General features: G+C 48.8%; 1 protein-coding gene across 1 annotated transcript; it reads right to left on the bottom strand.

Annotated features, from left to right (window-relative positions):
• Positions 1–2,046: 2,046 nt before the first annotated feature.
• On the bottom strand, positions 2,047–2,823 carry LAJ45_00154 (uncharacterized protein; the record flags this gene model as incomplete). The annotated part of the gene is made up of 1 exon (XM_046109756.1): positions 2,047–2,823. One exon carries the CDS (start codon positions 2,821–2,823, stop codon positions 2,047–2,049), a length of 777 nt encoding a protein of 258 aa, XP_045976449.1.
• Positions 2,824–16,168: the final 13,345 nt, after the last annotated feature.

Genomic DNA, 16,168 nt, shown 5'->3' on the forward strand with positions numbered 1-16,168 from the left:
ATTTGGGTGTTTTTAAAGCAAAGGTTTGCTTTGGTAGTTTGGGTCGCACTCTTACTCCCCCCAAAGATGCACCGGGCTGAAACAGGAGGGTTCCGGCGGTTCGACGCTCCGGGGGTTATTTTTGGGGGTCTAAAACGTGTTTATTTTGCAGTGTTTCCTCAACTCCGCAATGCGTTCATTCAACCACCCCAAATGGACCGGAGCATCGCCAGGATCCTTTCTGACGTGGTAAAGCATATTTTCCGGGCATCGGCTGCAAAGTTATTGCGCCTCAAAGGTTGAATGCCAAGGTAGGGTAACTTATGTTTGGGGTTACCCTTCCTTATTTGGTCTGCTCGTCCTGCTGCTCTAGTTTTGGTCCAGTCGTCTAGCTTGACTTGTAAGACTTCTTGCTCGCCAGGATCTCTACCCTCTATACCAATAGAGGTAGGGGCTCATCTGCCCTTCTCTTCACCCATCGATGAAGAACCAGCTGCGGTTAACCTAGGGCCGTATGGCTTGACTGGTAGAACAGGTATTTTTGTAACAGCCCTACTGTGGCCCTGTTACACTACTCCTCCCTCCGGTAGACTCGTCCCGAGTCTAACCTAGGGTTTTTTGGTATGGTACGTTATGAGCATACAAGAAAATGTAGCTCTAATAATCATTCCATACAAACTCAATGTAACGGGGACAGCCTTTCCTCGTATCGCTAGAATCCGAGAGAAAGGATTTGGCCGTGCAAGATAGAAATCAGGAAATCGGATAGTTGGGCGGGAAGGATCCTGAGTACTTATACTCCAAAGGATTCCATTCCCTGCTCCTACTCCCTTACTAAGTTCTGGTGATCCCTTCTAGCGGAAGGGAAGCAATACCACCGCTACCCCGCTTCTCTCTAAGCGTTAGCGGGTGCTTCCGGTTCCGAAGGCAACCACCCTTAGTCAAAGCCTTTGTAACACCTGCAGTCTTGATTGTCGCACAACCGGGACCTGCATGAATGAGCTACCGCTCAGGCGTAAGCTTAATCATTGCTGTAGAGCTCTTCACTTATTGTAGACTTTCCCAGGCATAGTCCCTGCCACTACCGGCGGACTTATCATGCTCAGAGGATGTAGAGGATCGCCGAGCACTCAGAGCTTCACTCTGGCTGGCCTTCTAATCATTGGCGAGGCATAGACTCGTCAATCATTGCTCCCATGAATAGATCCTCTTCCTAGCGCTCAGAATGTAGTTACTCTGACAGCTGGTAGCTAACCACACTGCCGGTACTTGCATGTCACTGTGCAACTGGCTTCTATCAATAACTCTCAGCATGTAACCGGGCCCTGTGTGTACTCATACACCAGACAGTTGAAATGGCTCCGTTACACTCTATTTTTTTTGCATCCATTTCTATTGACAAAGGAAACCTCAAGTGAAACGTGTGACCTAACAAGGGGAGACTCGTTTTCTCCACGCTTATCCCAGAACACTCCGTCGTCTCGGTTTCCCGCACTTTCCTGTATTACCATGCGTCCCATGATTTTCGGGGATACTTCGCATGGAACTCTCGGAGTGGCTCGTCTGCCATTCCTTACAACAATTTGTACGGTTCCCAAGAGTCTTCTGAGAGATAACCCTCCCAGGTAATCCGATATTGCACGAACTTCTTCCCACGACCAGCCTGCTGTCATTGGCTATCGGCTATTTTCTTGGGAACGTAACTGCCTTCCCCTTGAACCTCATCCGGAGGTGGAAGCAGTATAGCTCGTTGAGGGTCCAGCAGAGATATATGGAAGATATCATGAATGTTCCACTGAGTGGGTAGATTCAGCCTGTAGGACGCGACGCCAAGTTTCCCGACAACCTCAAAGGGACCCATTTTTTTTTTGGTGGTCTAGCTTATTTGAGGGTCACTTGGTTAAGATGTTGCATCGGTCCAGCATCACCTCGTCCCTAACCTTCAGTTCTGGAGCACTCATCTGTTTCTGATCATACCATTTTTTCTGCTGTGCTTGTGCCGCGCTGGACGCGTCGAAGTTGTCTAGTTTCCGTTTAAGTGAGGGCCAAGTGGAATCTGGTTGAAACCTATAGTTCGCGTAGAATGGCGATGCTTTGGTTGACTCTTGGGTGGCCGTGTTGTAGGCGTACTTGGCAAGCGGGAGTAACTCTGCCCAATCGTCCCGCTGACAGAAGCAATAGTTTTTTGAGATACTGTTCTAGCGTTTGGTTGACTCTCTCAGTTTGCCTGTCAGTTTGAGGACGATATGTTTCGAATCTAGAGTCCTGATCGGAGATAATCTCCTCAGGAAGTCCATGCAGTCGCCATATCTCCCGGAGGAAGATTTGAGCAAGTTCTTCGATGGTTGCTTTGGTGATAAAGTCCATTGAAATGGAACTCCAAGGAATAGAGAGGACCTCTAAAGGTTGCAACATCCCTTTCTTCTTGTGTGTTTGAGGCTTTAGCGCGTTGACATGTATCGCAACTCTGAACGTATTCTTCCACATCGTTGTCCATCTTTTGGCAAAGGACAGTGCCCGAAGGCGTTCTGCCGTTTTGAATTGTCCAAAGTGACCAGCAGTCTTCGAATCATGTAGGGCGCTCAGGATCTTGAGCTTCAGTTCCCGATGATTTGGAATGTACCACCTTTCCTTATAGAAGACGTGTCCGTCCTTTAAAGTCAGGTATCGGTTCACCAGATTCCCAGAGGTGTTCTCAATGGCTTTTTTCAAAGAGAGGTACTCTGGATCTAAGGCTGCTTGAGCCCAGATTTCATCCAGGAGCACCGGTGTGAGTTTGCAGATTTGGGCTGATCTTGCACATGCTGAGTTGATCATAACGATCGGGTGTTGGACAGAACCCATTATGAGTTGTCCTGGCTTAAACAAGAATTTCAGGGTCTTGATGAGCCTTACCCCCCTCTTTAAGGGCGTGGTCCCAACGCCGCGACAAGATGTCTGGTTTGGCGTTTTTAGTTTTCCAGGGCGGTATACAACTTTGAAGTCAAACTCCGCGAGGTTGGCCGCCCATCGAGCTTATCTCGGTTTCAGCGCCCCCCCCTTTTTTTTTGCTGGTTGGTGACGACCGTGACCGTATCTTTGTAGGAACGCAGAAGGTGACTCCGGGGGTGGTGTACCTCTATGGGATTCCGGGGACAACCCCTTGGCGAACCCAGGCTGGAGGAAACCCAGAGGTGTAACGGAGGTAAAGCGAGCCCAACTCATGCCTAGGTTCGGAAATATGGGAACTGAGGATCTTATCATCCACTAACTGACCCTTGGCTGTGAGGGTGTAACGGGGGCAGCCTATCTATGTATCGCTAGAATCCAATAGAATAGATGCGGCCGTGCAAGATAGAAATCAGGTGCAGATTTATTCAAAGATACTATCGCTAGAACTCAATAATCTTTAAGGGCTCTGCTACCGATAATGGTCTCCGCGAAGATAAGGATCAGGTCAGTTTGGGCGGGAATGATCCTGAGTACTTATACTCCAAAGGATTCTATTCTCTGCTCCTACTTCCTTACTAAGTTCCGGTGCTGCCTCCTAGTGGAAGGGAAGCAATACCATCGCTACCCCGCTTCTCTCTAAGCGTCAGCGAGTGCTTCCGATTCCGAAGGCAACCACCCTTAGTCGAAGCCTTTGTAACACCTGCAGCCCTTGTTGCCACACAACTAGGGGCCTGCATGAATGAGCTGCCGCTCAGGTGTAAGCTTAATCATTGCTGTAGAGCTTCCGCTTATTGTAGACTTCCCAGGCATAGTCTCTTCCACTGCTGGCGGACTTCCAATGCTCAGAGGATGTGGAGGATCGCTGAGCACTCAGAGCTTCACTCTGGCTAGCCTTCTAATCATTGGCGAGGCACAGACTCGTCAGTCATTGCTCCCATGAGTAGATCCTCTTCCTAGCGCTCAGAATGTAGTTACTCTGACAGTTGGTAGCTAACCACACTGCCGGTACTTGCATGTCACTGTGCAACTGGCTTCTAACAATAACTCTCAGCATGTAACCGGGCCCTGTGTGTACTCATACACCAGACAGTTGAAATGGCTCCGTTACACTACTCCCCTCTTCCAGGATCTTGGTCTCCGAGATCTATAATCTGTATCTATTTATCTATGCAATACTATATGACAAGGAAACTCCTTTGGTGTGGAAGGGGACGAGAATGTTAAAGGAAATGCTCTTGAAATAGGGCGCTCGGCACGTTTCATAGTTCTGGAAGATTCTCACCATTTCATTATAGTATTTGTCATCGGCGTATGACTCACTTTCCTATTAGTCATTCTATTTACTCACACGTCCATGACTCATTGTATTTCTCTTTGTACTACCTTTCATTAGTATAAATACGGGGCATTCCCCCTTAGCTAGAACAATAATACGATCAATTACTTTACTTCTCCTACATACTTTCTCTAGGTTATGAGCCCGGAGACCACACACGCTTATACACTCTTCACCATTTTTACCACAAAGTACACTTTCTCGTTTCACTTTCAATCATGTCTGAGAGGAGCATCAAAATTCCCGCACTCCCATGCAAGCTGGATGGTCAAGGCCATTACACTGTATGGAGGGACCTTGCTACCCGCATGTTGAAAGTTCACGATCTGTGGAACTTGGTCAATGGATCGAGCAAGCGTCCCGTGTTGACAACCACCACCACTACTGTACCTACCACGGCACCACAAGCATCAGGAAGTACAGCCGAGGCTGAAGAAGACGAAGAAGAAACCTCCGACAACGCCGAAGAAATCAGCGACTGGGACAAAAAGGATAACCTTGCAGTTGTATTCCTTCAATCTAACATCGAATTCGAAGTTATTCTCACACTGACACCGGCCAACACCGCTCATCACCTCTGGACTCAACTCGAGGACAGATTCGATCGGAAAACCGTCGCTTCCCTCCACTCGCTCCTCGCCAATGTCGTCACACTACAGTACACACCCGACAAGGGTATCAAGGAACATCTAACCCAGTTCAACACTCTTTGGTCATCTCTCCTCACTAGAACTAGTAACTCTACGGACAAAACCAAAGACCCACTCGGTTACCACCTTCACCAACTCGCATCTGTCACAGAAGCGAAGGCATCCTTCCTACTCCTCTCACTCCGGCACGAATCCCTCGAATCAGTCGTTGACAACCTGCAAACCAAGCCCAACGTCACCTTCGATGACGTTTACGAAAAGCTGTTGGATCTGGACTCACGGCGCAACAACAATGGACAGGCGGCTGGAGAAGCCTACACAATCAGGCGAGGAAACCCAGGACACGGAAACAACAACAGAGTCAGGAGGCCACGTAACAACGAAACAGGAAATCGGGACGTCACATGCACCTGGTGCACCAAGAATGGAGAATATGCAAAAGGCCACACGCACAAAAATTGCCGAAAACTCAAAGCTTTCAGAGACAAGGAGAAGTCCGCTGCATCTGGCAACCTTAACGTCGCATCTGGTACTGCATTTCACACAAAACTCGACCTCTCTTGGATCCCCGATCTTTCTGGCCTTCCCGCACTCGAAGAAACCGATGTATTCACAATGCCGGTTGACTTCGACCTCAACAACTTCTCAGATGACACCTCGGACATTACCATGGAAGACTATTTTGGCTTCATTGCAGGACCTTCCACCACCGACAACAAGGCATGGATCTTCGACCCTGGTGCAACCAACCACATGACCGGAACGCTGGTTACCGACCCCACTCCCCACACTGGAACAGTTACTGTTGGAGGAGGTCGCAAACTCCAGATAACCGGAATTGGCAACGTCACCATCAACGGATCACATGGCCTGATCACTCTGCAGAACGTATTTTTGATCCCCGAACTAGGCAATACCAACCTGATGTCTTGGTCTTGCATCGCTAAAAAGGGATTCACAACAATTGGGACAGAAAACGGCTTTACCATCTACAAACCGAATAGCAAGGAAATCATCGGGATCGCTAACGCAAATAGTACTGGTCTCTACATCTTTGAAAGCAAGGAACCCTGCGCACACCTCTCTGCCGCCACCAGCTTCTATGACTGGCACCAACGGCTTGGACATCTCCCCGCTTCCTCGCTCTCACGGCTTCGCACCATGGTCGCCGACCCCAAGTCTCTCCCCACATCTGGTCACATGGAAACATGCAACACATGTGAACTCGCTAAATCAACCAAATCTCACCTCGCTCCCCTCACCGAACCACAATCCAAACAACCACTGGAACTAATACACTCAGATCTGAGCGGCAAGTTCTCGACTCCTTCTCTGGGCGGTTTTAGTTACTATATCACCTTCATCGACGATTACTCTAGGTACGCTCACCTCTACTTCCTTAAAAAGAAGTCAGATGCAGCAGCTGCCACGGAACGATATATCGCATACATGGAAAATCAATTGGACAAAACGGTCAAACGGTTTCGAAGCGACAACGGTGGCGAGTACATCTCCAATGACCTCCAACAATTCTTTGCCTCTAAAGGCATAAAGCATGAATTCACTGTACCTTACTCTCACGAGTCAAATGGAACAGCAGAACGCTTTAACAGGACTATAGCAACAATGGCACGATCCGCCTTGCTCGACCACAACCTCCCAAAAAATCTATGGGCAGAAGCGATCAACACCATGGTACACGTCAAAAATCGACTACCGCACAAATCACTCCCGAATATGACACCATACGAAGCACTCACCGGCAAGAAACCCTTTATTGGGCACCTCCGATCCTTCGGTGAAACCATGTTCATACACATACCCGTCGAAGCACGACCAGCTGGAACAAAACTGGATGCTAGGGCTATAACGGGACAATTCTGCGGATACGGAGATTCTGAAAAAATCTGTCGCGTCTACATACCATCACAAAGGAAAGTAGTTCTCTCTCGTCATTTTAGGTTTAAAGGTACATCCGTAGGGGAAGAAATCGAAGTCAAAACAAAAACCGACACACCCCCTAAACCAAAACAAATCAAGATCAAACAAGAACCACCCTCACGTCCGTCAACACCAAAACAACATAGAACATACGACGACGACCCAAGTGACGACGACATGATCAACCAACAAATAATGCGCGAAACCATGGAACATTTCTCCGACACTGATTCGGAAGACCACGCAAGTATAGTGGGGGCCGGCTATACGAGGCCCGCCACTGAACGTACCCCGCATGATGATAATGAAACAGATACTGATCAACCGAGACGTAACCCAGTACGGGAACGGAAACCTCCGGTCAGATACGGACACAACATTCAGCATGACACTACCCTAACAGAACCAACAAACTACCACCAAGCGATGAACAGTCCTGACTCCGAAAAGTGGCAGAATGCTATGAAAGTTGAACTCGACTCACTCGCAAGGAATAACACATGGAATCTGGTCAACACACCGGACCACCGCAAACTAGTTGACTGCAAATGGGTATACAAAATTAAACTCGGGCCCGATGGCAACCCCATACGGTACAAAGCCCGACTAGTCGCAAAAGGTTTCTCACAGGTCCCTGGTCAAGATTTCGATCAAACCTATGCCCCCGTCACCCGATACGAATCCATCAGACTACTCCTCGCTCGCTGCCTTCAAACCGGCGGCCAATGCGATCAGATGGACGTCACAAGCGCATTTCTATACGGCGAACTTAAGGAAGAAATCTACATGAAATCTCCTCCAGGCTATCCCACTCCCGGCAAAGCATGCAAACTAATCAAATGCATCTACGGACTCAAACAATCCTCAAGGGAATGGTATGCCCGCCTCTCAAAAGCGCTAATCAAAATAGGATTCAGAAAAGCAGACTTCGACCCTTGTGTCTTCATACACAAGACAGGAGAAGTTGTCATCGCGATATACGTAGACGATATCCTCATCTTCTACTGGTCCGTTGAACGCAAAACCGTGTCAGCCTCCTCCTCCACTCTGAATTCGAAATGACGGAACTGGCACAGCCAACTGGGCACTCGGAATCCACTTGATCCACACTAAGACTGGCATTGCCCTATCACAGGAAGCCTATCTCAAGCGTGTACTTATCAAATACGGCTTCGACGAATCCAGACCTGTGGCAACACCTATCGACAATAACGTCCACCTCCAAAAAGGAACGGAAGCTGAGAAAATCGACGATCCAACAATTTATCAGTCAATAATCGGTTCACTCATGTACGCAGTAATCGGCACTAGACCCGACCTCGCCTACACCGTCACCATGCTTTCACAATTTTCCTCCTGTCCACCAAGGCTCATCTAGCTGCAGTCCATCGCGTCCTCCGTTATCTTAAGGGCACCCTCGATTGGTCACTCCATTACACCAAAACGCGACCAACTGCACTCATTGGCTACAGCGACGCAAGCTATGCCTCCGACATCGACGATCGCCGCTCATTCACCGGTCACTGCTTCATGCTAGGGGAAGCCCTCATCTCCTGGCGCTCTTATAAGCAACGATCTGTCGCCACTTCTACAACTGAAGCGGAATACATGGCCCTCTCGGACACCAGTCGACAACTGATCTGGTTAAGGAACGCAATCCACGAGCTGGAACGAAAACCAAATCTTTCTTTCATTCTTCGAGCGACAACAACGGCTCTCTCTCTTTGGTTAAAAATCCTGTCTTTCATAAAAGGTCTAAACACATTGACGTACACTTTCATTTTGTTCGGGAACGGTTTGAGGATGAATTATTTGAACTGGAATATATTTCTACGAACGAGAACGTGGCGGATTTACTCACAAAGGGATTGGATAAAGGCAAACATGTTTTATTTTCTTCTACTATTCACTGTGGCTCACGAGGGGAAGTCTTGAAATAGGGCGCTCGCACGTTTCATAGTTCTGGAAGATTCTCACCATTTCATTATAGTATTTGTCATCGGCGTATGACTCACTTTCCTATTAGTCATTCTATTTACTCACACGTCCATGACTCATTGTATTTCTCTTTGTACTACCTTTCATTAGTATAAATACGGGGCATTCCCCTTAGCTAGAACAATAACACGATCAATTACTTTACTTCTCCTACATACTTTCTCTAAATGCTACTGGCCTAGAGCCCTCTTATCTCTGGGCTTCTTAGGGTACCTCATATGGAAATCCCGGAGGGCCTCTTCAGCACTCTTCCTGAGATGTTCCCAGGGTTCCCATGTAGCATCCTCATTCTCATATCCTTCCCACAGCACCAGGTATTCCACCCTTCTCCTCTTCTTATTGACTCGGCTATCAGCTACTTCCCGGACGATCCAGTTTTGTTCTCCTGTAATCTCCTCAGGTTCCGGTGGGGGAACTCTTCTCTCAGGATCTATTGGTGCTCTATAGGGTTCTAGGAGAGAGACATGGAAGACGGGGTGGATTCCCATTTGCGGGGGAAGAGAGAGCTTGTAGGCGCGGGTACCAATAGCTTCTAAGACCTTGAAGGGTCCCATCTTCTTCTGATCCAATTTTCCCATTGGCCGCTTTGTTTGCACATTGCGCCGGTCTAACATAACTTCATCTCCAGGCTTGATTTCAGGCGGTGCCAGGGCATGTGCATCATACCACCGGGCCATCCTTAGTCTAGCCTTTCCCAAGCTTGCATTCATAGCCTGCCAGATAGATTCCCATTGAGATATCATGACCTCGCTTGCTGGATTATTCCATTCAACACCTTCCTTTGGGGCCGGCCAGTTGGTTCTGGGTTCATATCCATAGTTGGCATAGAAAGCCGATACTTTGGTAGACTCAGAAACCGCCGAGTTATATGCATACTCTGCCAAAGGCAAGAGGTCTGCCCAGTCATCCTGTTGATATGAACAATAACTCCGCAAGTAATGTTCCAGGGTCTGGTTAACTCTTTCTGTTTGGCCGTCCGTTTGGGGATGGAAAGAAGTGGACATCTTCAGCTTCACATTGAGGAGGTTCATGAGAGATTGCCAAAAATGAGAAATGAACCTGCTATCTCTGTCCGAGACTATGTCATCAGGTAACCCATGGAGTCTCCAGACTTCCTTCAAGAACAACTTAGCCAAATCTTCCGTTTTGTTGAGTGTAGGAAGTGGGATGTAATGTGCCATCTTTGAGAAGCGGTCCACTATTACCCAGATCTTTGTAAACCCATTGGATTCCGGTAATCCCACAATAAAGTCCATAGAGATGGAAGTCCATGGCCGATAAGGTATCTCCAGTGGTTGGAGCATACCGAACTTCTTATGTCTTGAGGTCTTATTCCTCTGGCAGCTGTCGCAGCTCCGGACATATTCCTCAACATCTTTATCCATGTTGGGCCAAAAGAAGTTGTTTTTTACCCGCTCTAATGTCTTGAACTGACCGAAATGGCCCGCCACTTTAGAGTCATGGGTATCGGTCAGGATATCCATCTGGAGCTTCTTGTCTTTGGGAATATACCATCGATTCTTGTAGAAGATGAGGCCGTCCTTGACAGACAAGTTCTGGTCCAAGTTTGGTTTCCTTTCAACCAGGGAGCGGTGCAGTTCCTGCCAGATTCCATCCTCTTTAGCTGCCGTACATAGGCGCTCTAAGAATGTGTTCTGCAATTGATTCACCCTGACAGCCGCTAGCTTAACAGGATCCAAAACCAATTGACCTGGCCTAAAAAACATTTGTGGCTCCGGCCGCAAGGTTTCACTCCCCTCTTCAGGGCGGTGATCCCAACGCCTTGATAGCACATCAGGTTTGCCATTCCTTTCTCCCGGTCTGTAGACAACTTTGAAATTGTAGCCTGCTAGGTCCTCAGACCATCTAGCTTGCCGCCTAGTGAGAACCTTGGTAGAGTTGAAGTACTCTAAATTCTTGTGGTCTGTGAAAACCGTGATCTCCTGCTCGCAACTCTTGAGCATATGCTCCCATTCCCGGAAAGATGCTACAATAGCTCCCATTTCCTTATCATGAATGTCATAGTTGATCTCAGCCGGGGAGAACTTCTTAGAATAGAAAGCTACCGGGTGTAGTTTCCCATCTTCCCCATACTGAGAGAGCACCGCTCCTTTGGCAAAGTCACTGGCATCAGTTTCGACCACAGTTCTTCTGCTAGGGTCAAAATGGAGAAGGATTGGAGCGCTTGTGAATAGCCTCTTGAGTTCCTCAAATGCTTGTTCACAGGCTGCGGTCCAATACCATTTCTTGTCATTTTGCAAGAGGTCGGTCAATGGTTTGCAAACTTTACTGAAGCCTTCAATAAAGCGGCGATAGAAGTTTGCAAATCCCAGGAAACCTTGTACTCCCTTAATATTTCGGGGTACTGGCCATTCCTGAACCGCCTCTACCTTATCCTCTGACATAGATACTCCCCTTTCCGAGATGTGGTAGCCAAGATATTCTACTTCTCGGACATGGAAGGATGTCTTGCTGATCGAGGCACACAGTTTGGCTTCTCTGAGCTTCTGTAGAACCTTCTCAACCAGCCTTTCATGCTCTTCCTCAGTCTCTGAGTAGATGAGGATGTCGTCGATATAGACAACCACTCCTTCATCCAGTAGTTCCTTTAGCACATCATTGATCATTGCCTGGAAGGCGGAGGGGGCGTTGCATAGACCGAATGGCATCACATTGTACTGATACAGTCCATAGCGGGTTCGGAAAGCGGTTTTCCACTCATGACCTTCTGCTATCCTGATCAAGTTGAAGCCATTCTTCAGGTCTATCTTTGTGAAGATCTTGGCTTTGAACAACCTATCCCTGAGCTCACTCATGATAGGCAGCGGATACTTGTCCTTGACAGTGACCTTGTTCAATCCTCTGTAATCAACACAAATTCGCCATGTCCCATCCTTCTTAGGTATGAACAATATGGGCGCCGCTGCTGGGCTGCTAGATCTAGAGATCTTTCCTAAGAACAACTCTTTGTCCAGGTACTCTCGGAGGGCTTTCAGCTCTGGAGCGGAACATGGGTATAGTGGGCCAAATGGAGGAGCGGTACCAGGCAAGAGATTGATCTTCAAATCATTTCGGGAGTGCGGAGGCAGCTCCTGTATCTTCTCTTGACTGAATACATCAGCCCATTCCTTATAGCGAAGAGGTATCCTTTCAGAGATATCTCCTCCATCCTCATCATGCCATACTGAAGCGGCCAGTTGATACACTACATCTTCTTCTTCCATCAGTTGGTATGAAGAGATGAGTTCAAACTTGATCGCTGCTGGGAGACAGTTCTGCTTGCAGTAGTCACTTCGCCAGCTTATGGTATTGAGTTCCCAATTGATATCCGGATTGTGCTTCCTTGCCCATGCAATTGGCAGGTAACCTGATATTCCTTCTTCCAAAGTAGCCACTTCCCATCGGAGTGTCTCCTTATGATCTCCCATGTTCATGTGGACTGGGTGAGTGTAATACTCTCCTCCGCCCATCATGACATCTCCTTGAGCATCATACATTGTCAGAGGTTGATCTCGCCGCACTAAGGGAACTCCATGCTTCCTGACAAAACTCTGGTTGAGGATTGCTCCTGTACAACCGGTGTCAAAGAGGAATGTCCCTTGGGCGTCTTCAACTTTGTTCTTGACCGTCCATGACAGTTCTGCTTTCAGTATTGGCCTCTTGCCATGTACTGGTAAGGATGGAAGCTTCTGTTCCATTCTTCTTCGCTTCTGTGCGGGTTCTGGGCTTGATTCTCTTTGTCTTTTCTCCATTGCTAATAGCTGCGGGCACTACTAAGATCAAAAGATCCTTTGGTTCTATTCCCAAGCAATAATATAGCAAGTGTATTGTGTGGAAGTCTGGTAGCGGGCTGGAAGTGTCTTTGTAGCAAATGTAACTTTGGCAGAGCACTTACAGACCAGCTGTTTCGGGTCATAAACCCATCCTCAGAGTGCTTGGAAACAATCAAATAGGCGAAAAACACAAAAATTTATTCAAGAGAAACAAAGAAATCGAGACCCAAAAGAAAACTAGTAAACATAGACTCTAAACAGACATTTCTACCAGATGATTTCATTGTCCGAGTCTTGCTCAGGCTGAAAGACGAAATCTTCTGTCACCTCTGGGAGTACAACAAGTGGTTCCTCTGCTACAACCGCAGCCACTTTAGCTTTCTTCTGAGGATTGGTCTTGCCATTTCCTCGTTTCCGCTTTTGTACCCTCACTGCTGCCACTCGGACTACAGTAGGTTCCCTGGACCAACAGTCGGTCCATTTGTGTCTGGACTTGCCGCACTATTTGCACAAGTCAGTCTATATACTCTACCAATAGGGAGTACCGGAAGGTCATACCTTCAAGCATACTTCTGCTTTCCTTCTTTCTTCTAGGATATCCCCCGGGATACCCTTCAGCTCCACCGCTTTGTCCTTGGAACTGGTTTCCTTCTGAGGTTTGGAGGAGCTTACAGCTTCTCTCTTCCTCTTGGGATGCCGTTCCTTCTCAGCAGGGGGATCTCTCTTGGTCCTGGCGGGTGCTTTCTCAGCGGCTACCGTCTGGTACCTCTCATGGGTGTGTCCTAGCTCTCTTAGAGCAGCTATCCGCTCCATCAAGGACTTGGGCTTGGGGGTAAAGAGAGCCCAACTCATGCCTAGGTCCGGAAGGAGGGAACTAAGGATCTTATCATCCACTAACTGACCCTCGTAGCCAGTCTTCCACATCAGCTGAATAATGCTATTCAGGAAGGAGTCTATTCCTCCCTTGGCTGTGTGGGTAAGTGCATTCCATTGGGCTACAGCATCATCCCTAGAAATGTCTTCACCAAAGGCTGCTCTGAGAGCATCCACAAAGGAATCCCAGCGCTTCCATCTCTCATCCAACACCACAGGCATCCCAGCTACCCGGTTGGCAGAAGCTTGGTCGATAGAGTTATGGTAAGCTTCATACCACTTGACCGGAGCATCTCCTTCCATCAGGTTGCCAGCATATCGGATCCTGACCTCTTCAGAGGTAAAGGACTGGCCCTCAATGGAGAAGACGTTCTCACATTGCCGGATGAAGGTCTCCACGTTGTCTGCTTTGCCATTGAACTTGGCCGGAGGGGGTGCTTTGGGTTCTCGGGCCCTAGAGGCAGCGGAGGGGTGTGAGGGGGCCGGAGGTCTCATGAACTGTGCCATGGAGGCCAGGAGTTCTTTCTGTTGCCTCTCCAACTTCTTCCTGAGGTACCTTCGCCATCCTCTCCTGTCACCATCCTCAGGCTCCGAGTCTGAACTGTCTGAGTCCCCTCCTGGGTTGGGAGCGCCGCCAACTGGGGGGACAATTCCATCTCCTCCACCATTACCCGCTGGTTCTGGGTTCTGGTTTTCTCCACCAGGGTTTCCTTCTGGCTGGAGGTTCCTCCTAGGTGACTCCGGGGGTGGTGAGCCTCTGTGGGATTCTGGGGATAACCCCTGGCGAACCCAGGCTGGAGGGAGCCTGGAGGGACCACTCCTGACCGGTGTCTGGGAGTAGTAATCGTCGTCTCCTATAGGTTGTCGGGGGGGCCTTGCTAGGCCGCCTGCCAACGGGCTTGATGGGGCTCTCTGAGGAGGTAAAGGTGAGCCTCCAATGGCCGCTGGCATCATCAGGGGAAGTGTCCTCTGCCTGATAGACCTGACTGGAAACGCTGCAAAGGGGTTCACCCTTTGGTGGAAGGTTCTCAGGGCCGCTCTGGATGAGGCCCTGGAGTTTTGCGGAGGTGCGGGATTGGGGACAGGTGCGGGTGTAGGCATCCTGGCGATGGAGAGCCTTCCTTCATTAATGGCTCTCTGGATGTCTTCCAGGAAGTTAGGGGGCATCGCCGGGTTTGTCCATTCAATGTCCTCCATCTCATCCGCTCCTAAGTCATCTCTCTGAGCATAACTCTGGAGTTGTGCCTGGACTGAGGAGACTTGTTCTTGCATATAGCCGAAAGCATTCCGGAGCAGGACTGCCTCAGCTTCTTGTCTTTCTTGCACCAAGGCTAGCGCATTGCCGGCCTTGATGACTTCCTGTTGCAGGCTGTGCTTCAGGTAGCGCTGCAATTCCGCAAAGAAGTCCTGTAGGGTGACTTCGTCGGTATCTTGCCAGGTGGGCTCACATCCGGGGATGTAGGACTGGAGCGCCGTCCTGGGCTTGTGGATCAACTGTGTCTGTCCCTCTTGGAATTCTAAAGCTGCCGGTTGCCATTCAATCTGAAGAGGCGCTTGGGGAGCCGGGAGGGCGGACATGTTGTGAGAGGAAAGAATAATCTGAAGGTGATTTGAGCACTAAAGATTATCTGTAACGGGGGCAGCCTATCTATGTATCGCTAGAATCCAATAGAATAGATGCGGCCGTGCAAGATAGAAATCAGGTGCAGATTTATTCAAAGATACTATCGCTAGAACTCAATAATCTTTAAGGGCTCTGCTACCGATAATGGTCTCCGCGAAGATAAGGATCAGGTCAGTTTGGGCGGGAATGATCCTGAGTACTTATACTCCAAAGGATTCTATTCTCTGCTCCTACTTCCTTACTAAGTTCCGGTGCTGCCTCCTAGTGGAAGGGAAGCAATACCATCGCTACCCCGCTTCTCTCTAAGCGTCAGCGAGTGCTTCCGATTCCGAAGGCAACCACCCTTAGTCGAAGCCTTTGTAACACCTGCAGCCCTTGTTGCCACACAACTAGGGGCCTGCATGAATGAGCTGCCGCTCAGGTGTAAGCTTAATCATTGCTGTAGAGCTTCCGCTTATTGTAGACTTCCCAGGCATAGTCTCTTCCACTGCTGGCGGACTTCCAATGCTCAGAGGATGTGGAGGATCGCTGAGCACTCAGAGCTTCACTCTGGCTAGCCTTCTAATCATTGGCGAGGCACAGACTCGTCAGTCATTGCTCCCATGAGTAGATCCTCTTCCTAGCGCTCAGAATGTAGTTACTCTGACAGTTGGTAGCTAACCACACTGCCGGTACTTGCATGTCACTGTGCAACTGGCTTCTAACAATAACTCTCAGCATGTAACCGGGCCCTGTGTGTACTCATACACCAGACAGTTGAAATGGCTCCGTTACAGAGGGTAAGGGCCTTCCATTGGGCTGCCGCATCATCCCTAGAGATAGCTTCGCCAAAGGCTGCTCTGAGAGCATCCACAAAGGAATCCCAGCACTTCCATTTCTCATCTAACACCACAGACATTCCAGCTATCCGGTTGGCAGAAGCTTGGTCAATGGAGCTGTGGTAAGCCTCATACCAGTTGGCTGGGGCTTCTCCTTCCATCAGGTTACCAGCATATCGGATCCTAACCTCTTCGTAGGTAAAGAACTGGCTTTCAATGGAGAAGACATTCTCACATTGCCTGAT

This window comes from Morchella importuna, assembly GCF_003444635.1.
Source record: "Morchella importuna strain M04M26 chromosome Unknown Morimp01GS001, whole genome shotgun sequence".
NCBI lineage: Eukaryota > Fungi > Ascomycota > Pezizomycetes > Pezizales > Morchellaceae > Morchella > Morchella importuna.